The 27,724-nt window shown below is 45.7% G+C and overlaps 1 protein-coding gene across 1 annotated transcript in view; it reads right to left on the bottom strand.

Moving 5' to 3' along the window:
• Positions 1 to 1,123: 1,123 nt before the first annotated feature.
• The window catches only part of LOC134341958 (gastrula zinc finger protein XlCGF26.1-like), a 35,654-nt gene continuing 9,053 nt past the window's right edge, over positions 1,124 to 27,724 (bottom strand). The window contains exons 3-4 of the mRNA XM_063039910.1: positions 20,806 to 20,815; positions 1,124 to 4,882 (exon numbers count right to left, since the gene is read on the bottom strand). Of these exons, the coding sequence (XP_062895980.1) occupies positions 4,142 to 4,882; positions 20,806 to 20,815 (751 nt within the window). The 3' untranslated portion in view covers positions 1,124 to 4,141. The remainder of the gene's footprint in view (positions 4,883 to 20,805; positions 20,816 to 27,724) is intronic.

Below are 27,724 nucleotides of genomic sequence, written 5' to 3'. Positions count from 1 at the left end.
AATCTATTGCTATGAATTAGGTTCTATTGCTGCCGCAGAGACAACAAATTTCATGACATCTGCCGGTGCTATTAAACCTGATTCTGATAATTGGTCTGGGAGACCCACCACCGGTCACCTGATCCCAGTTACCACAGATCGTAATGCGAGACTGAAGCCTTTTCTATTTATTTGCATTCCTCAGAAATGACAACAGTTAAGTTTCCCTCTGTGGTTCCAGAGCAGAAGCTCAGTCTGTCTAATATTTCCACACAATTAATTGGGGAATTTGTTTATTCTTATCACATACTGAGCTACAGTGAAAATCTTGCCTGACGTACCATCCACACAGATCAATACATTGCAACAGCACATTGAACTGATATACGATAAAACAATAACTGTAACAAGGCACTATGGCTGCAGAGAAAGTGCAGTGCAGATAGACATCTGGGGCAGGGTCACGTCGAGTTACATTGTGAGGTCGAGTCCATTTTATTGGACTGGAGACCATTAATTTGGCTTACAACCACAGACAGGAAGCTGTCCATGAGCCTGGTGGTTTAAGGCTTTTGTATCTCTTCCCCGTTGGGGGATTGGGTTTGCAGCAATAATGTCCAAAGTTGTGGGCATCTTTGAGTACACGGCCTGCTTTCCCGAGGCAGGGGAAGTGTAGGAAGAGTCCATAGAGGGGAGGCTTGTTTCTATGATGTTTCCAGATGAGACCAAAGTTCTCTGCAGTTCCTTGCAGTCGTGGGCAGAGCTTTAGCCATACGAAGGCGTGAAGTATCGACAAGAAGCTCAGAGACCTCGGCCTTCACCCTGCCTTGTGCAGCTGGATCCTGGACTTGCTGTCAGATGGCTGGCAGGTGGTAAGAGTGGGCTCCCTCACCTCTGTCTCTCTGACCCTCAGCACACATACCCCACAGGGTTGTCTCCTTGGCCCCCTCCTTTACTCTCTGTGCACCCATGACTTGTGTCACCACCTACAGCTCCAATCTGTTAATTAAATTTGCTGACGACACTACATTGATTGGCCTCATCCCAAATAATAACTTTCAATTGATCAAATGCTTCCTGACAAGGCTCAGTCCAAACAAACTTTTCATCGTTCTTCAGGAGATTAGTCAGAGGAAGAGCGATATCAGCAAAGTTCTTACAGAACTTACGATGATATCCAACCATTCCCAGAAACCTTCTAAGAGCCTTCGTACCAGTCTGTCACAAAAACTGTGAGTCAACTGTCTAAGAAAAATAACAAGATGGCTTGAGTTGCAAAAATAGATTGAGGTGCTTTTATTTACAAAAATAGTGGAAAAACAAAAACTTGGATGTCCACATCAAAACAAGAAAATTTTTTTTTATATATATACAGCTTGCAATTGTCACCTGTCTGGTTAACAGCCACCCTCAGACTAAACAAAAAAAAGAACCCAAAGCCTTGGTAACCTGAGGCTTATAACTGCTAAGCCAATCCCCCTAGACTAACCAAAAGCTAAATAACTCAATTATCTTCCATTTCACACAATCTGAAACTCTACCACCAGTTTTCACAATGAACACATATACTTCATCATAGGATTCACCATTTCCCGGTTAAATAACCTAAGTAAACCCCAAAACTTTACCACAAGATGAGTAATTAGGTAACGTAACCCTTGTCCCAGGTAAAGATGGTATCCTCCACCATCGGCACACCTGTGCAGGTTGCTGCTGCCTCTATATAAGACAGCTCTATGCAGCAGCTCTGTTTCAGACCCAGTTACCGTGGAGGAGAGAGACGTCAGATTATCATGACACTTCGGCAAAACACTTACTGGAAAGATGAATATGAATAAATTGACCTGAGATAATAAAACAGTGACATAGTGTGTTTCTTTTTTCATACCTATTACTGCTGGGGTTGAGTGTAAAATTGTGACTGTTGATTTATTGTGATGCGTGCACTCACCACAATAACAGAGGGAATAATGTGTGTGGATGACCCTTTGAGTGTTTTACCGAGTGTACCATGAGACGTCTGTAATCAGTGACGGGCCTTCGTCACACAGTCGGAATAGGAACTTCAGAAATTGCCTGGATTTTGCCTGCACAGGAGCCAACTTGCCTTGACCTACAACACAGCCAAGATAGATCACAGAGGCATGGCCAAATTCACTCTTAGCTAAGTCAACTGTAAGGTTGGCCCTGGAAAGCCTGTCAAACAGCTTTTCTACTACAGAGATATGCTCTTCCCAAGTGTCACTCCCTGTGACTAAGTCATCATTATAGGCAACTGTGTGTCCTAACCCTCAAATTACAGGATCAATCATTCTCTGGAATGTTCCTGGAGCATATTTCATTCCAAATGGTGAAACATTGTATTCATACAACCCAGAAGGTGTAACAAATGCAGAAATTTCTCTACCTCAGTCCGTCAATGGAACACACCAATATCCTTTCAACAGAACAATCTTTGTAAGAAATTACCTTTTCCTAATAGCATTAATCCGACCAATCAAAGACAAAGAAATTGGTGACCATTTAGTAAACAAAAGTTTAATCTGATCAATTAAAGGTGAAAAATTAGCTTTAATAAGTCTTTATACTTTTTCGTAATTACTATCCCTAAATATATAAATGAGTCAGTAACCAATTTAAATGGTAAACATCCATAAATAGGTACCTGCTTATTTAGGGGAAATAATTCACTCTTATTAAGATTCAATTTGTAGCCAGAAAAATTACTAAATTGAGCCATCAAAGCTAGAATAGCAGGAACTGACTTCTCCGGATTAGAGATATATAATAACATTGGAGATAAGGCAAGCACATTATCCCCCACCTTGTATTTTCTTTTGTTTTGGTCCACTTATCAAAGCACCACTTCATTTTGTTTTGAGAAATCTTTAAGTTTTGTCTGGCTAGAGTACAGGCTTGGTATAGTTTATTTTTGAACTTCAAAACATAGTCTAACAAGTTAACATATACATCCCCCTCAATCCACTGTTCCTTTAACAAGGTCAAAGGTCCCCTCACTCCATGACCAAATACAAGTTCAGATGGACTAAAGCCCAGTGACTCCTGTACCGACTCTCTTAAGCCTGATTTATACTTGTGCGTCAAGTGTACACCGTAGGCACCACGTACCCTACGCCGTACCCACGCTGTACCCTACGCCGTAGGGTGACGTGCACCTCCTCTAAAAAGTAACTCACGCGTCGCGGCGACGCAGACCACAACAACTGTGATTGGTCTGCTTGGTAGCATCGCATTTCCGGTTGCTTTTCTCTGCCATGTCTGTACACTGATGCGAAATAAATGGTTGGAGACAATGAACCAAATCGTCAAATCTACCTGCCGACATGAGAAAATATTTGAAATGCATTTCCTTGTCCATGTCTCTCACGAAGAAACTCAACAGTGACAGAGAAACCCCACCGCCAACTTGCGTTTTGGTGGTGAAGTGCATAGCCATGCAGACACAACTACGCATGCTCGCTACGGCGTAGGGCTACGCAAAAATTAAATCAGGCCTACGGTGTAGGATACGGCATATCCCGAACGCACAAGTATAAATCAGCCTTTATGGTGAACAAAAGCAAATGTATTCCTTCATCCCAGTCTTGTCCATTTTCAACACAGTCTGTCTTAATCATTGTTTTGACGGTAGAATTAAATCTTTCTAAAGCCCCTTGTGATTCCAGATGGTACACAGACAATGTAATTTGTGTCGCTCCCAGTTCATAAATTACCTGCTGGAATAATCCAGATGTAAAATTACTTCCTTGATCAGACTGGATTTCTTTAGGCAAACCAAATAAAGTAAGAAACTTGAAACCCAAGCAAGGGTTAACACATAAGTGTTCTTCACAGGATACCCCAAATCCGATCCACTCCAATGGATCAAATGAAGTGACAACCACACATTCGATGTTCGCTGAATTAATTAACCCACCCTTGTGGGCAGAGGAAAGTTCTGAACAGTGACCCATGGCCACTAGTTCCCTTGTTTCGATCGTTCCATTTTCCCTCCTTCATCTCGGTCTGACTCTGAGTGCCTGTGTCCTCGGTTAAAACTAAACAAGCAGCGAGCGATGTAAACAAGATGCAAGTCAGACTGATTCACCTTAATTTCGCTCTCTCTTAAAATGACAGCCCACAGCAAATGAAACCTAGGGATTCATAACAACGGCCACTCCCCATTGTGAACTGACTGGTGTGCCAGTAGTTTGGATGACTGAGTGAATCCCTTCCCACATTCTGAGCAGGTGAATGGCTTCTCCCCAGTGTGAACTCGCTGATGACTCTGCAGGGTGGATGATTGAGTGAATTCCTTCCCACATTCTGAGCAGGTGAACGGCTTCTCCCCAGTGTGAACTCGCTGATGTACCATTAGGGCAGAAGAGTGCGTGAATCTCTTCTCACAGACTGAGCAGGTGAACGGCTTCTCTCCAGTGTGAACTCGCTGATGATTCTGTAGGTTGGATGACTGAGTGAATCCCTTCCCACATACTGAGCAGGTAAATGGCTTCTCCCCAGTGTGAACTCGCTGATGGCTCTGTAGGTTGGATGACTGAGTGAATCCCTTCCCACAGACTGAGCAGGTGAACGGCTTCTCCCCAGTGTGAACTCGCTGATGAGTCTGTAGGTCGAATAACCCAGCGAATCCCTTCCCACATTCTGAGCAGGTGAACGGCTTCTCCCCAGTGTGAACTCGCTGATGACTCTGTAGGTGGGATGACTGAGTGAATCTCTTCCCACATTCTGAGCAGGTGAACGGCTTCTCCCCAGTGTGAACGCGCTGATGTACCAGTAGGGTGGAAGAGTAAGTGAATCTCTTCCCACAGACTGAGCAGGTGAACGGCTTCTCCCCAGTGTGAATTTGCTGGTGTCTCCGTAGGTCGGATGACTGAGTGAATCCCTTCCCAGAGTCTGAGCAGGTGAACGGCCACTCCCCGGTGTAAACACGCTGGTCAGCCATTAGGTCAGATGACTGAATGAATCCTTTCCCAGAAATTCAGCAGATGACCAGCCTCTGCCCTGTGTGAACAAACTGGTGTGTCCACAGGTGAGACGACTGATTGAAACCTTTCTCACACACAGAACAGGTGAAAGGCCTTGCCCAGTGTGAACTTGCTGATGTACCTTCAATTGAGATGACCGAGTGAATCGATTCCCACTGTTTGAGCAGGTGAACGGCCTTTCTCCTGTATAAAATGACGACTGTGCCAGTCTGTCAGATGATCGAGTGAATCCCTCCCCACTGTCTGAGCAGGAAGGATGGTCGATTGAATCCCTTGCTCCACTTCTTAAATGTCTAGACAGAGACAGCAAAACTGGCGTGTTGTGTTTGAGATTCAAGGAGCTAAATTCCTTCTCGTTTTTAACCTGTAAAAAGATTTACAAAATCCATCAATGGGTTAGGACTAAATTTCAGATGAGATTACTTGAGTTGTCAAGGTTTGATCTGGTATCACACTGTTGCAATGAGGTTCAACCCAAGTTGGAGAGAGAAATCTCTTCTGACTGGTCACAGTGCTGGTATCTGGAATGGCCATCAATTCCTTGATGCTCTTCCTGTTTCTATAAGAATGGGGCACTTCTGCCATCTCCAATCTGTGACCTGGCTCAGTTTGACTCTCTCCATTGGTATTATTCCCTGTTCCTGCTGAGCCGCATGGGTGCCTGGCCCCACAGTAACTGAAACACCCTCATGCAAATAGTCTTTCTTGACGTGCATCTGGGATTTTCTTTTATGTATTATTAACTTAAAGTGCCACAGTTTTAACGCCATATAAAAAATTCCTGCTGAGATGAGTGGTTGGTCCACACAACTGTTAAAAGGACTCAGAGTGAATTTCTGTATTATTTCAGGTTCTTTTCGCAGTCATAGAAAATTGCAACACAGAAACAAGCCCTTTGGGCCATCTAGTTTGTGCTGGACTATTTAAACTGCCCAATCCCATACCACTACCATCCAGGTATGTATATAAACCTCTGAAATGTTGAAATTGAGCTCGCATTCACCACTTGTGCTGGCTGCTCATTCCACACCCAGATGACCGTCTGTGTGCAGAAGTTTCCCTCATGTTCCCCTTAACGTTTCACCTTTCACCCTTAACCCATGGCCTCTAGTTGTAGTCCCACCATCTCAGTGGTAAAAGCCAGCTTGCATTTACCGTATCTATAACCCTCATAATTGTCGTATACCTCCATCAAATCTCCACTCAATCTTCTACGTTCCAAGGAATAAAGTCCTGACCTGTTCACTCTTTCCTTATAACCCAAGTCCTCCAGACCTGGCAACATCTTTGTGTATTTTCTCTGAGCTCTTTCAACCTCTTTTACATCTTTCCAGTAGGTAGGTGACCAAAACTGTACACAACACTCCAAATTAGGCCTTACCAATGTCTTCTACAAGTCAACATTACATCCATCTATTGTTGTCAGTACTTTGGTTCATGAAGGCCAACTCACTCTTGTCTGCATTAAATTACATTTTCCATTTCTCAAACCATTTTCCTGGCTGGTTCAGATCACACTGCAAGCCATGACAGTCTTCCTCACTATTCACTACACCACCAACCTTGGTGTCATCCACAAATTTGCTGATCCAGTTAACCACACTATCATCCAGATCACTGATATAGATGACAAACAGTAACAGATCCAGCACTGATCCCTGTGGCACACCACTGGTCACAGGCCTCCGGTCAGAGAGGCAACCATCTGCTACCACACTCTGGGTTCTCCCAAAGACAGTGTCTCATCCAAATTACTATCTCATCTTGAATGTTGAGTGACTAAACCTTCTTGACCAACCTCCCATATGAGACTTTGTCAAGTGCTTTTCCTAAAGTCCATGTAGACAACATCCACTGCCTTGCTTTCATCCACTTTCCTGATAACTTCCTCGAGAGACTCTATAAGATTGGATAGACATGACCTGCTGCCTATCCTTAATCAGTCCACATCGATCCAAATACTTGTATGTCCGTCTCCTGCACACATATTCCAATAACTTTCCCACTACTAATGTCGGGCTCACCAATGTATAAATTCCTAGTTTATTTTTAGAGCCTGTCTTGAACAGCGGAGCAACATTGGCTGTCCTGCAATCCGTCACCTGTCCATCACCTGTCACGAAGGATGATTTAAATATCTGTGCATGGGCCCCGACAATTTCTGCACTTGTCTGCCGCAGAGTCCCAGGGAACAACTTGTCAGGCCCTGGGGGTTTTTCCACGCTAATTTGCCTTAAGACAGCAAACACCTCCACCTCTGTAATCTGTACAGGGTCCATGAAGTTGATGCTGCTTTCCCTCACTTCTAAAGACTCTGTGACCATCTCCTGAGTAAATACGGATGCAGAAAGTATCTCCCCCATCTATTTTGTCTCTTCATGTAGATCACCATTATGACCTTCCAGAGAATTAATTTTTCCCCTTGCCATCTTTTCACACTTAACATATCTGTAGAATCCATGAGGATTCTCCTTCACCTTGTCTGCTGGGGCAACCTCATGTCTTCTTTGTCTTTCATAAGTGTTCACCTGAATTTCCTGTATTTCATATGTACCCCATTTGTTCCTATCTGCCTGTACCTGGTATGTGCCTCCTTTTTATTGATCTGAGAGATGAAAGCCAAAGGGGTGATGGAGCTGCATGGTGGGAGGTGGGGGTAAGGGGGGTTAAACTAAAGTTGCAGGGGGAATGGGAGCCTGAATAACAGAACAGATAGTAGAGGTGTTGTGGAGACAGTTGTTGTTCAGTCCTTAGGCAAAGTCAGGAATTAAAAACATTGAGCATGGTGCGGTGAATATGCTGAGCCCTGTATATTTCAATACAAGGAGCAGTGTAGGAAAGGCGGATGTGTTCAGGGCATGGATCAACACCTGGAATTATGACACTAGGAAATGGCAACTGTGGACTGGGACAGGCTGCTTTATGGCAAAGGTGTGCTTGGTAAATGGGAGGCCTTCAAACCGAAATTTTGAAAGTACAAGGCGGGTATGTGCCTCTCAGAATAAAAAGTAAAGATAGAAACTGTAGGGAACCTTGGTTTTCAAGAGATATTGAGACCCTGGTGAAGCACAAAATAGAGTTGTAGAACAGGAACAGGCAGGTAGGTTCTTATGGAGTTTAAGAAATGCAAGAGAACACATAAGAAATAAATCAGGATGGCTAAAAGGCATGAGATTCCCCTTGCAGGAAAGATGAAGGATAATCCTCAGGGATTCTGGAGATAGATTAAGAGCAAATGGATTGCAATGCACAAAATTGGTCCTCTGGAAGACCGGAATGGCAATCCATGTGTGGAACCAAAGCAGATGGGGGAGATCTGAGTATGGAATGAGCTGCCAGACGAGGTGGTAAATGCGGGTTCTTTTTTAACATTTAAGAATAAATTGGACAGATACGTGGATGGGAGGTGTATGGAGGGATATGGTCCGTGTGCAGGTCAGTGGGACTAGGCAGAAAATGGTTCGGCACAGCCAAGAAGGGCCAAAGGGCCTGTTTCTGTGCTGTAGTTTCTATGGTTCTTTGGTTCTATCTCAAATATATTTTTCATCTCATTTACTCAGGAGATGGACACAGGGTCTATGGGATTGTGGAAAAGCGGTATTAAAATCGTGGACCCTGTACGGATTAAAGAAGAGGAGGTGATTGCCATCCTGAGGCAAATTAGGGTGGATGAATCTCTAGGGCATGACAAGGTGCTCCCTTGGACCCCACGGGAGGCAGTGCAGAAATCGTTGGAGCCCTAGCAGATATAACTAAATCATCCTTAGTGACAGGGGAGTTATCACAGGATTGTAGGATAGCCAAAGTCATTTCGCTCTTCAACATAGAGCAGAGAAATCTACAGCATATTCCAGGCCATTCAGCCCACAATGTTCTGCCAACCATATAACTTACTCTAGAAACTGCCTGGAATTTCCCTAGCACATAGACCTCTATTTTACTGAGGTCCGTGTACCTATCTAAGAGGCTGTTAAAAGACCCTATTGTATCTGCCTCTACCACCACCGCAGGCAGTGCATCCCACACACCCACCACTCTCTGTGTAAAAAAACTTACCCCTGACATCCCCTCGGTATCTATTTCCAATCACTTTAAAACTATGCCCCCTCGTGTTAGCCATTTCAGCCCTGGGAAAAGCCTCTGGCTATCCACACGATCAATGCCCCTCATCATCTTATACACCTAAAAAAGGCTCCAAACATAAACAAAGAAATTATACATTGCTTTGAAGATTTGTTAGAAGTATACAAAATTATAAGGGTATAGATTGGGTAAATGCAAGCAGCTTTTTCCACTGAGGTTGGGTGGGATGACAACCAGAGGTCATGGGTAAGTGGGGAAGGAGAAAATGTAATGGGAACATGTGGAAAAGCTCTTCACTGAAATGGTGGTGAGAGTGTGGAATGAGATGTCAGCACAAGTGGTGAATATGAGCTCGATTTCACAATTAAGAGAAGTTTGATAGGTACCTGGATGGTCGGGGTATGGAGGGAGATGGTCCTGGTGAAGGTAGTTGCATTAGACAGATTAAATGATTTTTTTTACCATTGACTAGATGGGTCAAATACCCTGTTTCCGTACCAAACTACTCCATATTTTTATGACAGACAAGCTGGACAAACTTGTTTGGAAGGGAAAAGGTAGGAGTGACAACGAAGCAGCAATGGCTGGAGTTTCTGGGAACAATTCGGGAGCTGAGTGAGAGATACATCCCAAAGAAGTGGAAGCATTGGAAATGCAGGAGGACACAACTATGGATGAAATGAGAAGCCAAAGCCAACATAAAAGCAAAAGAAAGGGCAAACAAAAGAGCAAAAACGATTGGGAAGCTTTTAGAAACCAACAGAAGATGATTAAAAAAAAAGTCAGATGAGCTCAGGGTGTGGAATTATGATATTGTAGTCACTAATGAGTCTTGGTAGCACCCAACAGTCTGAGGCATTTAGAGTAACAAAATAACCAGGGCCTAAATATCTCTTGAAAACCAAGGTACAATATGATAATTCCCCATCCTGAGCTCATCTGGCTTTCCTACGATGCTTCTTGCATTGTGATATACACAGCTCAGCACATTCATCGCTCCATGCTCAACCATTTGATTGCTGACTCTGTCTGAGATCTAAACAACATCTGACTGGTGTCAAGAAAACAACCTCCCCTCATTGTCACAAAAACAAAGGAGCTGATTGTGGACGACAGGAGGAATGGAGACAGGCTAACCCCTATTGACATCAATGGATCTGGGGTTGGGAGGGTGAACAGCTTTAAGTTCCTCAGCATAAACATCACCGAGGATCTCACATGGTCTGTACATACCAGCTGTGTTGTGAAAAGAGCACAACAGCACCTCTTTCACCTCAGACGGTTGAAGAAGTTCGGGATGGGTCCCCAAATCCTAAGAACATTCTACAGGGACACAATTGAGAGCATCCTGACTGGCTGCATCACTGCCTGGTATGGGAACTGTACTTCCCTTAATCACAGGAACCTGCAGAGAGTGGTGCGGACAGCCCAGCGCATCTGTAGATGTGAACTTCCCACTATTCTGGAAATTTACAAAGACAGGTGTGTAAAAAGGGCCCAAAGGATACTGGGGACCCAATTCACCACAACCACAAACTGTTCCTGCTGCTACCATCCAGGAAACGGTACCACAGCAAAAGGACCGACAGGCTCTGGGACAGCTTCTTCTACCAGGCCATCAGACTGATTAATTCATGCTGATACAATTGCATTTCTATGTTATATTGACTGTCTGATCTACAAACTATTTATTATAAATAACAATAAATTACACATTGCACATTAGTCGGAGACATAACGTAAAGATTTCTACTCCTCATGTATATGAAGGATGTATGTATTAACGTCAATTCAATTCAATTCACCCTCCCCACTATCTGTTCTGTCAGTCTGGCTCCCATTCCCCCTACAACTTATTTTAACCACATCACCCCACTCCCCCCACAGTAGCACTAGCGAGCCTTACCACTATGATATTGGTCCCTTCTTGTTCTGTTCTCCTCACTAAGGAATCCCGTATCACCACTTTGACTTTCCTCTGCCAGGTAATCCCCCCCGCCCCCACCAACAGTTTCTAAAGTGGATCCACCTGTTGTTGTGTGGGATGGACACAAGATTACTCTGCGATGGTTATTTAACCTCATTCCCCTTCCTGATTCTCACCCAGTTTCCAGTATCCTGCACTTGGGTGTAACTCACCTCTCTTCATGTCATATCTATCACACCCTCTGACTCCCAGCTGATCTGGAATTCATCCATTTCAAGTTCCAACTCCGTAAAGTGCAGAGTTACAAGCTGCAGCTGGATGTACATCCTGTCGGTGAGGGCATCAGGGACACTGGAGGTCTCCCCACCTTCCCACCAATGTCCCCTTAATTTGTAATGACCAGTGTGCACATAAAGCTTGTACTGTGCATTTTTTTACTCAGTGACAATACGTGCACAGTGAATTTTAAATAGAGAGCCATTCATTTTAACAGCTAGCAAATCACTGTCAATAAGAACTGTGATGTCCTCTGGGTTTGATCAAGTTCATCTGCACTCTCACACAACCTGTATAGTAGGCCTGTAGCGGGTAATGAAGGATTTTCTCTCCACAGCTGTTCCACACTGTCCATATGTGATTTGCTTGCTAAATGACTCTTAAAAAGGTCAGATTTCCAACTAACACTCCACTTCTTCCCACTTGCAAATTCTCCAGCAACTTTTACATCACCACAATACACACAGGTAACACCAGTTTCTGTAATGTACATAAATATTTCCCCTGAACCCTCCCCCAGGTGACTGACGGTGGTGAACTCAGTGATGGCAATGCCAATGAATATGAAGGGAAGGGCAGTAGTCTGTCTCATTGGAGTCTGGCACATTTGTGATGTGAAAGCTACTTGTTGCCCAGGACAAAGGTGTTTGATATCATTATGTACACAGAGAGAGTGGGACAAAACATGTTCTCACGGGTAGAAAAGTCCAGAACAAGAGGGGGTAGAACAAGCAACAGACACAAAATGCTGGAGGAACTCAGCAGGCCAGGCAGCATCTATGGAAAAGAGTACTAATGCTGAGTTCCTCCAGCAATTTGTGTGTGTTGCTTGGATTTCCAGCATCTGCAGATTTTCTCTTGTTTGTGACTGGAGGCAGAACAAAGGTGATTTTCTCAACAGCTGATGTAAAAGATTTTGTTCCCTTTCTCCGAGTTCCCGATCCTTGCATTTAGACAGCTGGAGCTCAGCTCTGTCTGAGAGATCCATCGGTTCCCATTCCCTCATCAGCCGGAAGCTCCCCGGGGCCCGTGTACGGATGGTGGGGCTGAGAGAGAGGGAAGAGAGCAGGACTGTCCCGGGATTGCGGGTCACGGTGTCCGGAGTCACAGCAATTGTCCCGAAGTCGGTGTTGAAAATAATCGCCCGCAAATTTCCTCTTACCTGTACCAATCCTCCTGAGGCCCACTGTATGCTGTGCACATGCGTGAATTCGAACGTCATCAACCCAGACGCCTGCGCACTTGATCGGCGCTTCAGAGGCAGCGAAACTTTAGACGCAGGGTTTTATGGGTAATCACGGTGCCATTAACAGTTTCTGGAAACACCGGTTTCATGTCCATATCTCAGTTTTTTTGTGTGTATAGAAAATTCAGCAGCTGTTTTAACGCAGAAAGTGGCTCCCATAAACAATTTACTCAATATTAACGTGTATCTAATGCCAAAGTACAATCCTCTTACAAATGCAGATATGAAACACAAGAGATTCTGCAGTTGCTGGAAATACAGAGACGCACACACACAAAATGCTGGAGGAACTCTGCAGTTCAGGCAGCAGCTAAGCAGAGGAGAATACAGTCTAGGCATGCTGAAAGGTCTCGGCCTAAATGTTGTCTATTTATTCTCTCCACATTTGCTGCCTGATCTGTTGATTTCCACCAGTAATTTGCAAAAAAATAACCATCTTTTTTTCGATCAAGCAGTTTCCAAATGTTTCTGATCTTTCATTTGTTGCCATATCATGCTGGTCTCATTTCTCTTCCTCCTCGTAAACTCCAGACCCCATCTCTCTCTTGAGACCCAGAGCCCTGAATCAGGCTGGCAACCCTTTGGTTTCTGACTCTGCACATTCAAAGATTCACTCGCTAGTCTGCTGCCAAACTTTAGAGGTGCATTGCAACAACCCAGGTGTCTGAAGCACAGTCCTTTGAAATGAGTGAAAATGACCCAAACATTGAAAACAGCAGGGAAGAAGGAGTTTAACCAACTTCGTCCTGAGCCCTGGGGAAAATCAAAACCACAGTGAGCTCATCGTCTTATGCAGACTGGAGAAAATCATGCAGGAAATTCATGCAGGTGTATAGGATGATTAGAGGCATTGGTCGTGTGGATAGTCAGAGGCTTTTTCCCAGGGCTGAAACGGCCAACATGAGGAGGCATAGGGTTAAGGTGATTGGAAGGAGGTACAGAGGAGATGTCAGAGCTAAGTTTTTGTTTAAACAAAGAGTAGTGTCTGTGTGGAATGCACTGCCAGCGACGTGGTAGAGGCGGATAAAATTGGGTCTTTTAAGAGACTCTTAGATAGGTACATGGAGATTAGGAAAATGCAGGGCTATGCGGTAGGGTAATTCGCAGCAGTTTCTAGAGTAAGTTACCCACAACCTCGGGCCAAATTGTCTGTAATGTGCTGTAGATTTCTATGATTTCTATGAATTTTATGAAATTCAAGGGAAGTCTCCTATCCCACGCAGTGATGACTGGCTGCAACCTGTCATCACAGGGAGGGTGAGAGGGGAACGGCAAGGATCATATACTGATATGGAACAGAAACATGGGCAGGGATCAGACGGGCTGAGTGGCCTCTCTAGTGTACGTTGTGAGTGTGGTAGAGACTGTAAGTACACAGGATATGATACAGAACTGATTTATCTTTCAAAGATCCACAATATTAAACATCAGTCTAGTTTAAGGCTAACATCAGCAGAACAGATTCCTCCAATGCTCAGTGACCAGGGTTCAGTCCTGGGTGCGATGAGCAGCCGCAAGAACTGCAGAATCTGTAAGTAACAATCCCTCATGAACCTGCAGCTGCCTTCAGTCACCGTGATGGTTAAACATTTAACACAGAGCGGATTTGACCTTCCTCCCTGATGTGAATTTGCTGGTGTTGCAGCAGCTGGGATGATTGAGTAAAACTCTTTACTCACTCCGGACAGAAATGTGGTCTCTATTTATTGTGAACTCACCGGAGCATCACAAGGTGGGTTAACTGAATGAGTCCCTTCGCACACACGGAGCAGGTGAACGGCCGCTTCCCAGTGAGAAGCTGTTGGTGTATCTGGGATGTCCCACTGAATCCCTTCCAAAATGAGAGCCAGTGAATGACGTCACACTGCTATAACGTCATGGCAATGTATCCAATCAGATCACAGACATGGACACGTGATCGGGCTCTCCTTGTAGCGAGTGGGGCGCTGTCTTCTCCAGCATCTCCGTCTCCACATTCAAGGATCGGCGGCATTCAAGCGCTGGTGAACTGACAGATACAGCGGGACTAACGTGCTGTTGTGTTTGAGTTTCCCATACACAAATCCTTTGCCTTTTCTACCTGTTAATAGTTTACAAAGCACGTCAAGAAATGAAGGACATTTCAGCTGGGATAATTTTAGTCTCCTGGTGACGTCTGATAGAAACCCTGTCACAGCTCAAAACAGTTTGGAGGAACAACACCTCATCCTCTAACTGGCCACAGTTCAGGCATTCCTGCACAATATCAAACTCTCCGCAAAGCAAAGGGAAAAAATCAAACACCAAATGTGCACTGAGAGAAATATCGTGCAAGCAACTACAGTGCACGAGCGTGCACGGCCACGAGACAGTCGTCACTGTTGTCTCGGTTCAGCGCAGAGACGAGTAAACCGGGGAGGGGTTCAGGGGAGCGAGGGAGTGACGGGCGCGCTGACATGTGGCGGGAGGGGAGGGGATGACGGAGAGCGGGAACTGTATAGAGGAGTGAGGGGTTGTCGGAGACGGCGTGGGCGTACGGGAGGAGGGGTGCCGGAGGAGGGGGGTTGTTTGTAGGGATGGGAGGGTGCGACAGATACGCTAAAGTGTATAGCGAGTGGAGGGGTGACCGAGGCTCTGAACTGGAAACGGGAGAGAGGAGTTCACAGAGGCTGATTGCGGCGCAGGGCAGGTAGGGGTGACGGAGTTGGGGAGGGCTGTGGAGGCGGGTGGAGGGTATGCGAAGTGGTGTAGCGTTGGTAGGAATGGTGGAGAGGGGCGAAGGAATGTCCATCTCTCACCGATTTTCCTCCCCTCTCTAGAGGTCGATAAAGGATACACACACAAGTACTTCCAACCTGAAATGTTTGTTGCGCTTTGTGGAGACCCGCTGCTGACTCGCATTGAAAGGAAACGACATGGGGAACGATTGTCTACTTCGATAACTCTTAATCCTATCCCAAAGAATCCTCCGCAGTAATGTGCATATCCCTGACGTGAGGTGGGTCCTTACCTTCCAGGATCATCCACCCGGCCTCTTCAATGCTGTAATAACTTTTATCACTGGCTTTCTGGGAATTTGTTTGTGGTTAGAGAGAACACAAACTGCTGAAGTCCCCAGTAGTGTCATCTGCTGGGTCTCTCAATAAGGTGCAGTGTAGCCCCCCAGGCTCTGGAAGATTATCCACCTTAACGCTCTTTCAGAGACAGGGCACGATCTCCTTACTGGGGCGGTACAAATTTAAAAGGCATTTTCGATACGTACTGGATACTGAAAGTTTAGTCACAGACTTTTCCAGTCGGGAAAATACCCTTCAGCCCAGGTGCCAAAGCGATTGAGATGTACATTCAAGCTGATTCCTTTTTCAGAGGAGATGGGTCAGACGTCGGCAGATGAAACGAGTTTAGGTCGTCACCTGGTCCACATAGAAAGACTCGGCTGAAGGGCCCGTGTGAACGTTAAAAGGGAAGGATCTCGTCCGAAATATCGAATCTATATATCTCAATAAATCCTGGATGACCTGCTAAGTTTCTTGACATTCACCGAGATGCAACACAGAGCGTCACAGGAAGTCATTCCTGCCTGTGGCCATCAAACTTTACAGCTCCTCCCTTTATTATTTATTATTTATGGTACAACTGTAACGAAAACTAATTTCCCCCGGGATCAATAAAGTATGACTATGACTATGACTATGACTATGACTATTGTGCATTCTGTTCTGGTTAGCATTCGGCAGAAAAGATGTTTTGTGCTGGAAGACTGCAGAGGAGATTCACCGGGATTGCTGGGTAGATGTCATGGGGTGAGATCGGGTTGTGTTGATGTCTGGTGTTAATCTACAGAGGGACCTTGGGATCCAGTTCATAGCTCCCTGACAGCGGCTGCACAGGATAACGGGATGGTAAAGAAGGCGTACGGCCTGTTTGCTTTCAGTAGTCGTGGCACTGAGTTCCAGTGTCAGGTTGTTATGTTGCAGTTTTATAAATCTCTCCTTGAACCGCATCTGGCCTATCAGAGGAAAATGAGGATGCTTTGGACGGTGCGTAGAAGAGGCTTAACAGGATGCTGCCTGGATAAGGGGAGACTGGGCAACCTAGGGATGTTTTCTCCGGAGCAGCGGAGGCTGAGAAAGGCCACACAGAAGAGTCTGGGAATATGGGATGCACAGACAGAGTGGGCAGACGGCATCTATTTTCCCTGAAGGAAGAAATGTCTAATACCATAGGGCATGCATTTAAAGTGAAAGGGGGAAACTACATCACATGCAAGAGAAAATCTTCCAATGCTGGAAATCCAAAACAACACGCACAAAATGCTGGAGGGACTCAACAGGCCGGGTAGCATCTATCGAAAAAAAAAGTGCAGTCGACGTTTCTGGTCGAGACTCCTTTAGTCCTTTTCCGCACTATCTATCTATCTATCTATTTATTTATTAAATTTCGTGTCATTCAGCATCATTTCCGTCCACTTCTGCTGTAATAAAACAAGTTATGCAAGCCAGTGATGTTAACGCTGACTCAGAATGTTTAAAGGAGATGTCCTTTACAAGTTGTTTTTTTCATTCTCATCGTGGCGGGTGTCTGGAAGGATTGCCGAATGTGATGGTGGAGGGCGATTCGATGGAGGTTATCAGATACCACATGAATGTGTAAGAATGGAAGGATGTGCACCTTCTGCAGGCGTCGTTATTCATGAAATTGTCATTTCGGTTGGTTCAGAACAACGCAGTGAGCATAAGGGCCTGTTCCCCTGTTGTATTTTTCCATGCTGGCGACACCACAGCTGGAGTACTGTGCGCATCTCTGGTCGCCCGCCTCAGGAAGGACGTAATTAATCTAGAAAGGCGCAGAAATGATTCACGAATTTGGTTGCCGGGACCGGAGGACTCGAATCAAAAGGAGACTGAGACAGTGACTGTGTGTGAGATCCCAACACTGAGGACGATGCAACTCTGCGACCACAGGCTCTGTTGGCAGATTCAATTGTAGGTAATGTTAATGGTGGCAAATGGCATAAGTGGTCGATAATGGAAGCGGTGTGACGTAATTCTCAAACACCGTCATTGAGTTGTTGTGTTCGCAGTGAGAGGTGGTGCGTGACGTAATCACGAGACTGTAAGGGGATTCCTTTTTTGGTTTCCTCGTAAAGGAAGTAAAGGCCTCTAGTTTTTATTAAGCACATAACACGAAGGGGGCACGTTTTATTCGCAAAATCTTACAAACTCACAGTAAATGTGCGCTGATCCCAGAATTTATACCCGCCCCTTCAGTCCCGCAATCGTTTTCCTCGTAATTCAACTGAATGTTTGCAACTTTTATTAAGCACATAAAACGACTCGGGCGCGTTTTATTCACATAATCCTACGAACTCGGAGTGAACGTACACTGATCCCAGTAAAGGGACCCGCCACTTCAGCCAACGAAAATGCACGTGAATTGCCTCTAATCCCTCAACTCCAGCCACACAGTGACAGTGGGTAGAATTTAACAACAGGATGGGTCACACAAGTGGGATTGTATTATAGAGTCCAGTCGACAGCGGGAACTTGACCTGTCTCCGTCCAGTTTACCTGAATCTCTGGTCATTTTAATCGTTTGCATTTGCTGGCATCTCAGTCACCGAAGTTCCATGAAATAATGAAACAATGCCTCCCTATAACACAGACCCCTAAGTCACGGTAACATCCTCCTAAATCTTTTCTCCACTCCTTCCGGTTTAACCATATCTCGCTCTTCCCCTCTCTCTGTCTGTCTCTCTCTCTCTCTCTCTCTCTCACACGCACACGCAATATCTCTTTCGTTCTCACAATCCCACGAACCCCATGCGCACCCCGCTATCGTTTCATCACCTTATTCAAACACTCTCCCACGACTCCCCTCACAACCGCGCCTCTGCCTACCTCTCTCTCCATAACTTCCCCTCCTATTCTTAGGGTCAACAATACTAATGTCCTGGCGTTGCCGGTCTATTGGACAACTCGCCCGGAAATAACACTTGGGATCCAGCTACGAATCTGGGTTGTGGTCAGGACGCGGCTTTATTAATGACCCGTCGCACCGAAGCGACCGGATATTTCATCGCGGTGATCACCTGCTCCCTGAATTTCGACTGAGTGACCGCGTAAATAAATGTGTTCGTGCAGCAGCTGAAATTCTTCAGCAAAACCCCGGCGCGGTGAAAGATCCATTCAAAATCATTGAAATACATGAATCTTATTCCTTTCATCTCATAATACATGAAATTTACAACCAGCGTCAGCCACAGGGTGATGAAGCTTCCGGAGATGGTGAGAAGTAAGATCACAGACCTCCTCCTGCTCTCCATCTCCGGGTCACTGCGGTTCTCCGCCTTGCTCTGACCCCTCAGTCCCTTACGGAGGCGACTGGTCACTAAAATGTTTCTGACTGTCAGAGCGTTGAGCAGCAGAATCACAACGAAAGGGATGAGCGGACTTAAAACCGTATCGAGCCAGTCATATCCTACCCACCAGGGGTCGGTGAGAGTATAGTCCATGACTTTACAGAACCACTGTACATTGTCGATTATCTCTCTGGGTTCCCAGAGGAAGAAGCGGGGAACGTTTTTCAGGAAGGATAGCACACCGGTTGTTGTGAGAACCACAGCCGCAGTTTTCCCGGTGCAATATTTTGTTTTCAGCTTCTGGCAGCAGATGGCGACAAACCGATCGAAAGTGAACATGACGGTGAACCGGACAGAGCAGTATGTGGCTGTGAACCTCAGTACCTCGATAACTCTGCACATCGGGGTAGTGTTTAGTAAAGTCCACGGAAAGTACTTACATATGACTCGAAATAAAATGACCTCGGTGACAATGGTGAGTAGATCCGCCGTTGCCATGGCCACCAGGTAGCGAGTGGTGCAGGTAGAGAGGCCGCACTTTCCCCGGGAGAGGATCACAATCGCCACGAAATTCACTGCAGGAGGAAAGAAGAGAACAGGCCCCGGGAATGGACAGGGAATCTGCTTTCAGCCAAAGACCCGGAGTGCGACAGGAGGTGAACGGCTGGTCATCTGAAACAAAACACGGGTCTCACTGTCTCTGACCTGCCTTCCTCATTGTGGAGATAAGGCGATGTGTGGGCAATCTTCATGAGCAGCACCGATCTGTACTAATGCCGATTCTAGTCCCTGATGGGGCCGGTTTCACTGACCCGGCCTCTGGAAATAGCATCTGACGGGGCCGAAGAGGGATCCGGAGGGAAACAAAACTCACAAAGTGCTGGGGAACCTCAGCAGCTCCAGCAGCGATCATGGAATTGAACAAGCACCCGAACAGGTCTCGGAGCGAAAGCAGGAACAATTTAGTGATCAGATGCGGAGTGACTCCGTTAATGGGTTAGTTCCACAGCGCAGTTCAATTCGATAATACACGGCAGTAGATCCATGGATACTGGTTCAGGTGATCAGATCCATTTTTTAACTAACTGGTCGTGGAATTCGACTGTGACAGACTTCACAGGGGAGACATAAAACACAGGACCACGTCCTCACTCGGATCAATAACTCAGAAAGAGTGAACTGTAAAATGTAAACCGCTCACAGTCGCATCCTCCTGGAGAGCTGCCCGTCCCCAAGACTGGGAGAACGCTGGAGACCGTCCCACTAAAGCTCTTCTCGTCACTCCTTCCTGAAGAGCTGCCTGTTCCCAGCACTGGTACGACAGCGCGCAAAGTCCCACTCAATCCCTCCCAGTCACCCCGTCCCAAATATCTGCCCGTCCAAAACACCGGGGCCACTCTAGACACGGTCCCACTAAAACTCTCCTCGTCACATTTCCCTACAAATCTGTCTTTACCTAGCACTAGTACATCTCTGGGCAAAGTCCCATTGAATCCCTTCCGTCACACCCTCCCGGAGGGCCGTCTATACAAATCAGTGGGTCGGCTCAGGACAGGGTCCCAGTATAACCTTCCAGGTCACACCTTCCCACACCTGTCTGTCCCCAGCACTGCTGCAGATCTGGGAAAGGTGCCATTAAAACCTTCTCAGCTATACCTTCCCACACCTGCCTGTCCACAACACTGAGACAAAACTGGGCAATATGCCATTAAAACCTTCTCAGTCACACCTTCCCACACCTGCCTGTCCCCAACACTGAGACAAAACTGGGCAATATGCCATTAAAACCTTCTCAGTCACACCTTCGCACACCTGCCTGTCCCCAACACTGAGGCAAAACTGGGCAATATGCCATTAAAACCTTCTCAGTCACACCTTCGCACACCTGCCTGTCCCCAACACTGAGGCAAAACTGGGCAATATGCCATTAAAACCTTCTCAGTCACACCTTCGCACACCTGCCTGTCCCCAACACTGAGGCAAAACTGGGCAATATGCCATTAAAACCTTCTCAGTCACACCTTCCCACACCTGCCTGTCCCCAACACTGAGGCAAAACTGGGCAATATGCCATTAAAACCTTCTCAGTCACACCTTCCCACACCTGCCTGTCCCCAACACTGAGACAAAACTGGACAATATGCCATTAAAACCTTCTCAGTCACACCTTCCCACACCCGCCTGTCCCCAACACTGAGACAAAACTGGGCAATATGCCATTAAAACCTTCTCAGTCACACCTTCCCACACCTGCCTGTCCCCAACACTGAGACAAAACTGGGCAATATGCCATTAAAACCTTCTCAGTCACACCTTCCCACACCTGCCTGTCCCCAACACTGAGGCAAAACTGGGCAATATGCCATTAAAACCTTCTCAGTCACACCTTCCCACACCTGCCTGTCCACAACACTGAGGCAACCCTGGACAATATGCCATTAAAACCTTCTCAGTCACACCTTCCCACACCTGCCTGTCCCCAACACTGAGGCAACTCTGGACAATATGCCATTAAAACCTTCTCAGTCACACCTTCCCACACCTGCCTGTCCACAACACTGAGGCAACCCTGGACAATATGCCATTAAAACCTTCTCAGTCACACCTTCCCACACCTGCCTGTCCACAACACTGAGGCAACCCTGGACAATATGCCATTAAAACCTTCTCAGTCACACCTTCCCACACCTGCCTGTCCACAACACTGAGGCAACCCTGGACAATATGCCATTAAAACCTTCTCAGTCACACCTTCCCACACCTGCCTGTCCACAACACTGAGGCAACCCTGGACAATATGCCATTAAAACCTTCTCAGTCACACCTTCCCACACCTGCCTGTCCACAACACTGAGGCAACCCTGGACAAGGTGTCATCAAAGGACCAAGTTTTCACTCTGATCAATAACGCAAACAGTCGACATCACAATGCATAACTCTGCCGGTCACTCAGTCCCGGAGAACTGCCTGACCCCCTGTCCCCGCCAAGGTACCACGCTAGAAAAGGTTCAATTGGAAAGCGAGAGAAACGTTTGAGTTAATCCCGTGATCTGGAGGAAAGATAGAGATCTAGTTTTGTTTGTCATTAAATGTGAAAAATGAGAATGTTGATTTGACAGGATCAAAGGCACTGTCGGATGTCCTATCTCTGTTCCTATGCCTTATGGATGTTTGTTCAATGAACATCAAGTTGTAAAATGATCATAAACAGCTTCATATCGGTTAACGCACAGGAATACCAAACATTAATTGCTCCGCTCACTCACCAGGAACTCCATTGACGGCGATGAACACGTTCAATACTTTATCCACAAGCAGGTAGCTATCAAACAATGCGGGCATTTTCTCTGGCCGGTGATTTGTCCCCGCGTGCTACGGGCGATCTCTGGGAGTGAAATGTTCAGGCGGTACCTGTCTGGGATGTTTAATACCATCCAGCGACTCCACTGGGACAGATTTCACCAGATTTTAAAATAAAAATGTTTTAAATTATTTACAGTCCGATTACGTCAGACAAGTGCAATTCCCTTGGTGCAACATCGTGATTAATTGTGAAACTGCAAACAACAGAAATTATGGTGGCAGTAAAGGGTGTAAATTCCGAGTGGCATTCCTCCAGCAAAGGGGATATTGTTTCAAACACCATCAGACCCAGCTCTCCACCTCATGTTGTGTCGGTACGACTTCTGTCGATCGGCTGAGAGTAAAGCAGCGGCTCCACCCTGATTCTCCACCAATTGTAATCACAGATCATCTCACTGTAACCTTATCTCCCACTCCCGATTACCAGCAACCATCCTCAGCTTGTTTGGGTGAAGGGTACCAAACAGTGTCCTGGGTCTAAAACATGCCCATCACCATTGAGAGGAATGCATACTCTCAGAAAAGCGATGCCACTGCCTTCCAGTCGTGTTAAATCTGCCTGGAACTGAAAAATGAAAGCACAGAACAGACCCTTCGGATCACAGTATCTGTGTCAACCATGTCGCCATATTAACCGGATCCCACCTACCTACACATGATTAATCTCCATGCGTTCCCGGCGTGTCCGTGTGTCCACGCTCACAACAGAGATCTTGGAGTTTTGTGTTCTTGCTCTCAGAAGCTTTTTGACCATCTGTGTGAAATAGCTGGACCCAACAAGGTTGTCTGAACCTTCAAAGGTGTCTTGTCAATTACAACGTGTTTCCACTGTAAATGTGTACTTTAAAGGAACATCTGACAACACAAAATATTGAAGTTGAATATCTAATTGTAGCTTCTGAAATTATATTGAATCGCCTATTGTTACCATGGTCCCTAGGACTACAACGTCTTGACATTGTTTGAATTTGAGACACTCTGCCAATAATGTATCCAGGACAATGTCCAGTTATGGTGTTGAAAAAACACTTTCATATCCACGAACTTTCTTCAGTGACTTGGCACCGTCCCAACATTCGTTTAGCTCTCTCAGGACTCACCCCTAACCCATCAAAAGCAGCAATCTAAAGGGGCGACTATGTGCGCACAGGTACCTATCAAACAATGCACACATTTTCTCTGTCTAGTGACTTGTCACCGTGGGCTACAGGCAATCTCTCGGAAGGAAATGGGTGCCTCTGTCTGTTATGTGTATGTGATACACACACAGGCTCGCCCACGTACAAACTAACATAAACATAAACAGATAAATACAATCAGATGCAGACACACGCAGAGGCACATTGGGCCCACACAGAGACAGTCACAAACACACACGGACATATATAGGCACACGCAGACGCACACACCAAAACATAAACAGATAAATACAATCAGATGCAGACACACGCAGAGGCACATCGGGCCCACACAGAGACAGTCACAAACACACACGGACATATATAGGCACACGCAGACGCACACACCAAAACATAAACAGATAAATACAATCAGATGCAGACACACGCAGAGGCACATTGGGCCCACACAGAGACAGTCACAAACACACACGGACATATATAGGCACACGCAGACGCACACACCAAAACATAAACAGAAAGAACACACGGGCACGCCAACACACAGACACACGCGCAAAATTCAGAATTGAGAGATGTATATGGACTAATGAGTGTTCTTCTGTATTCCCTGAAGGCTGACCTGGAGGTTGATTCGGTAGTAATGCAATGCCTGCATTCATTTCAAGAGGACTCGAATATGATGCCACAGAAGGTGTGGAGGCCATGTTATTGGGGGTAGGGAAGGAAGAGTCCAAATTGCCATGCAATTTGAATAAATCATCAGGCCTTATTGAAGTGCCTATCGACGGCTTCTACAGCGTGTTACCGTTAAAATTCTTTGTTAGATCCTGGACAACTCCCAGGGAAGTGAGGAATAAAGGCGGCTTCCTCGCAATATTGCTCTGGACACACTGAGAAATAGACTTCCTGCTGATGATACCTGGACCTTGTGGAGACATTCACTGTGCAGGCAAACATATCGCAGAGTTGATACCAACTGATTGGACATAGGTTACACTCACAGTTGAACTTAAGATTTCTGTGAACGAGCCGATGTTGGAAGCGATCAGCTAAACCTCTTTGCGGCGTTGCCTGCTCACTCCGGACATGGACCAGACCCGATCTGATCTCTGTGCGCTCAGTGCGAATTCCGCCCGTTCTCCATCGACGGCAGTATTTCTTCCCCCTGCTAGGTGCTGCATTTCCCCTCTGTCACTGAAAACCAACGGCTCTGTAGGTCACTTCACTCTGGTGCGAGGGATTCATTTTCCAGAGGGACGTAGCGGTGATGAGAGAGGGAATATGGTGAAAAAAATAAAAGCTAGGATGATCTGAGCCATTGGTAGAAGATGACGGTCACAGGCTGTGCATGCCGAAGGGTCATTTCTCGGGCTGTGTCTCTCCTGGGGTCTAACACAGTTTTATTCACAACGGAAATAAGATAAAATCTGAAGATGCTGGAAATCGAAGCCAAGCGCACTGGGAAGGGTTTAACTGCTGACATAATGCTGTTTCTGGAGAAGCAATACTTGGGTTACGGTTAGAGATAACGGGTGCTTTGGAAGGTGAACTGGGTTCTTTGTTCAGCGGGAGATGAAGAGAGAAGACGCTGGAGAGAGCCGGTTGTAGGATTCGACTCGGTGGGGACCGGGATTCATTGGAGCAAGGTGCCGCAGTCGAAGGAGGATCGGTGAATATTACTTTTGGAAGAGTTGGTCTCCAACTTGTGCACATTTGACTGTTTAATTATAATGGGCCTTTTTAAATCATATAACCGTATAACAACTACAGCATGGAAACAGGTCATCTCGGCCCTTCTAGTCCGTGCCGAATTCTTACTCTCACCCAGTCCCAGCAACCTGCACTCAGCCCATAACCCTCCATTCCTTTCCTGTCCATATAGCTGTCCAATTTAACTTTAAACGACAACATCGAACCTGCCTCAACCACTTCTGCTGGAAGCTCGTTCCACACAGCTACCACTCTCTGAGTAAAGAAGTTCCCCTTCGTGTTACCCTAAACTTTTGCCCTTTAACTCTCAACTCATGTCCTCTTGTTTGAATCTGCCCCCCGCTCAATGGAAAAAAAGTCTATTCACGTGGTAATATACGCCTGTGTGTGTTTGTGACTGTCTGTGTCTGCGCGTATGCCTGTATGTCCCTATGTGAGTCTGCGGGTGTCTGCATATGGATGTGTTTGTCTGGTTATGTTTGTTATGGGTTATGGGTTTGAAGGGTTTCAAGAGATGGCGAGAGCTGTAGGGGTTGGAGGGGTTTACAGAGATGGGGAGTGGTGCAGGGGTTTGAAGGGTTTTTACAGATGGCGCGGGGTGTCTGTGCGCTTTTCCACCACTGTGGAAATGTACTTTACTTGTAGTACTAAAATGGCATTTCTGTCTGAAACAAAATTAAACCTGTATTGTGTCGGAGTGTTTTGCTAAAAATGTTCGTGCAACATAATGCTGAGAGAACCTGAGTATGTGACTGCAGACTGCAGTCCCTACACTGTATTTCATCTGCCACTTCATTGCCTGCCCTCCAAACCGGTCTGAGTCCTTCTGCAGACACCCACTTTACGCTGAGCTACCTGTCCGGCAAATACCTTGGTATCAACTGCAAAGCTGGTCACCAAGCCATCAATTCTGTCATCCAGATCGTTGATATCTAACACGAAAAGAGGGGGTCTCATTCCTGACCCCAGTGGAATGTCATTGTTTACTGGCAGCAAACTGAATACGCTCGAATTGTTCTGACTCTTTTCCTCCTGCCAGTAAACTAATCTTCGATCAATGGTAGTATCTTTCCTGTAATACCACGAGCTGTGATCTTGTTAAGCAGGCTCATGGGTGCCAGACCCTGTTAAAGACCATCTGAAAATCCAAGCAAACAACGTCCACTTTCTCTCCTTTGTCTATCCTGCCTGTTAGTTCATCAAAGGATTCCAACGGATTCCTCAAACAGGTTTTCCCCAGACTTAGGCCTGTTATATCATGTGCCTCCAAGTATCCTGGAAAATTATCCTGAATGGACTCCAACCACTGAGGTCAGACTGACTGTCCAAAAGTTTCCTTTCTTCTGTCTTCCTCCCTTCTTAAAGCGTGAAGTGACATTTGCAACTTTCTAGTCTGCCAGAAACATTCCAAAATCAAGAGACACTTAAAAGTTCATTACCCAATCTTTAAGAGAAACAGGAGGGGGATCCTTTTCACTCAGAGGCAGGAAGAATGTGGAACGAGCTGCCGGAGCAAGTGGCAGGGGCGATTGCAACATTTAAGTGAAGTTTGGATGGGTACATGGATGAGAAGGGTATGGAGGTCTATGGTCCCGGTGGAGATTGTTGGAACGAGGCAGATTAATGCTCTGGCACAGACTAGATTGGCCGAATGGCATTGTTCTGTGCTGTAGTGTTCTATGACTGTAATGCCTTCACAATCTCTTCAGCTACCTCTTTTTGCACCCTGGGGTGGGCACCATCTGCTCCAGGAGTCTTATCTACCTCCAGGACTTCCAGCTTCCTTAGCAAATTTTCTCCTTAGTAATAGCATCTATACTCACTTCTGCCCTGATACTCTTGAAGTATTGGTATTATGGGGGTCGGGGGGGGGGTGGGCAGATGAGAAGTCAGAGTAAGAAGTGCAAGGTTCCTAAGGATATATTTCCCTTAACAAAACCAGGATTCAGCAATCCATGCTGGCATGAAAAAACTAATAAGAAATACACATCACTACACCGAAATAAAAACACAATTAAGAAAACAAATAGATGGTCACTCTAGAAGACCACCCATGTCCTGCCATAGAAGACATCCCTGCCATTTGAGCGGACAAGAAAAATATAATACAAATTAACTCTACTTGATACCTAGTTAGCCCATTGCTTTGCTTTGCTTTTTAGATTAGTTGCACGGTGTTTTTTTGGTTTTTTTTCTTTTCCTTATTGACATGTATGAAAATTAGTATACTATTATATTACCTTATTTTATATCTAAACTGCACTGTTTGTATTAACTTCTTTTTGTGTATTAATATCTCTCGTAAAGTTATATTGCAACAGCGTATCAGTGCCTATATGGTTTACCTTTTGTGTACTAATTCAATAAAAAGATTTAAAAAGGAAGAAAGTGTGGACGTAGCCTCAGATTCAAACTACCTTGGACAGAAGGAGAAAGAGGAATAACACACATGAAACAAAAAATCACACAACAGTCAGATAAAACTTCTAAGTATATATTTTCATCAAAAAAGAACAGGATTCAATGCTTCATGTGTGTATATGCAATTCTGATAAGAAATACAGACCAGGAAACTTAAATGAGAGGCTAACTCAGAAAAATGAATCATCACTATGGAAGAAAACATTAACCAGTGGAATGAGTATGACCCTC

Source organism: Mobula hypostoma, unplaced genomic scaffold (assembly GCF_963921235.1).
Source record: "Mobula hypostoma unplaced genomic scaffold, sMobHyp1.1 scaffold_42, whole genome shotgun sequence".
Classification (NCBI taxonomy): domain Eukaryota; kingdom Metazoa; phylum Chordata; class Chondrichthyes; order Myliobatiformes; family Myliobatidae; genus Mobula; species Mobula hypostoma.
Note: the sequence above shows the minus strand (reverse complement) of the source record. Positions and strands in the feature narration are given on the sequence as shown.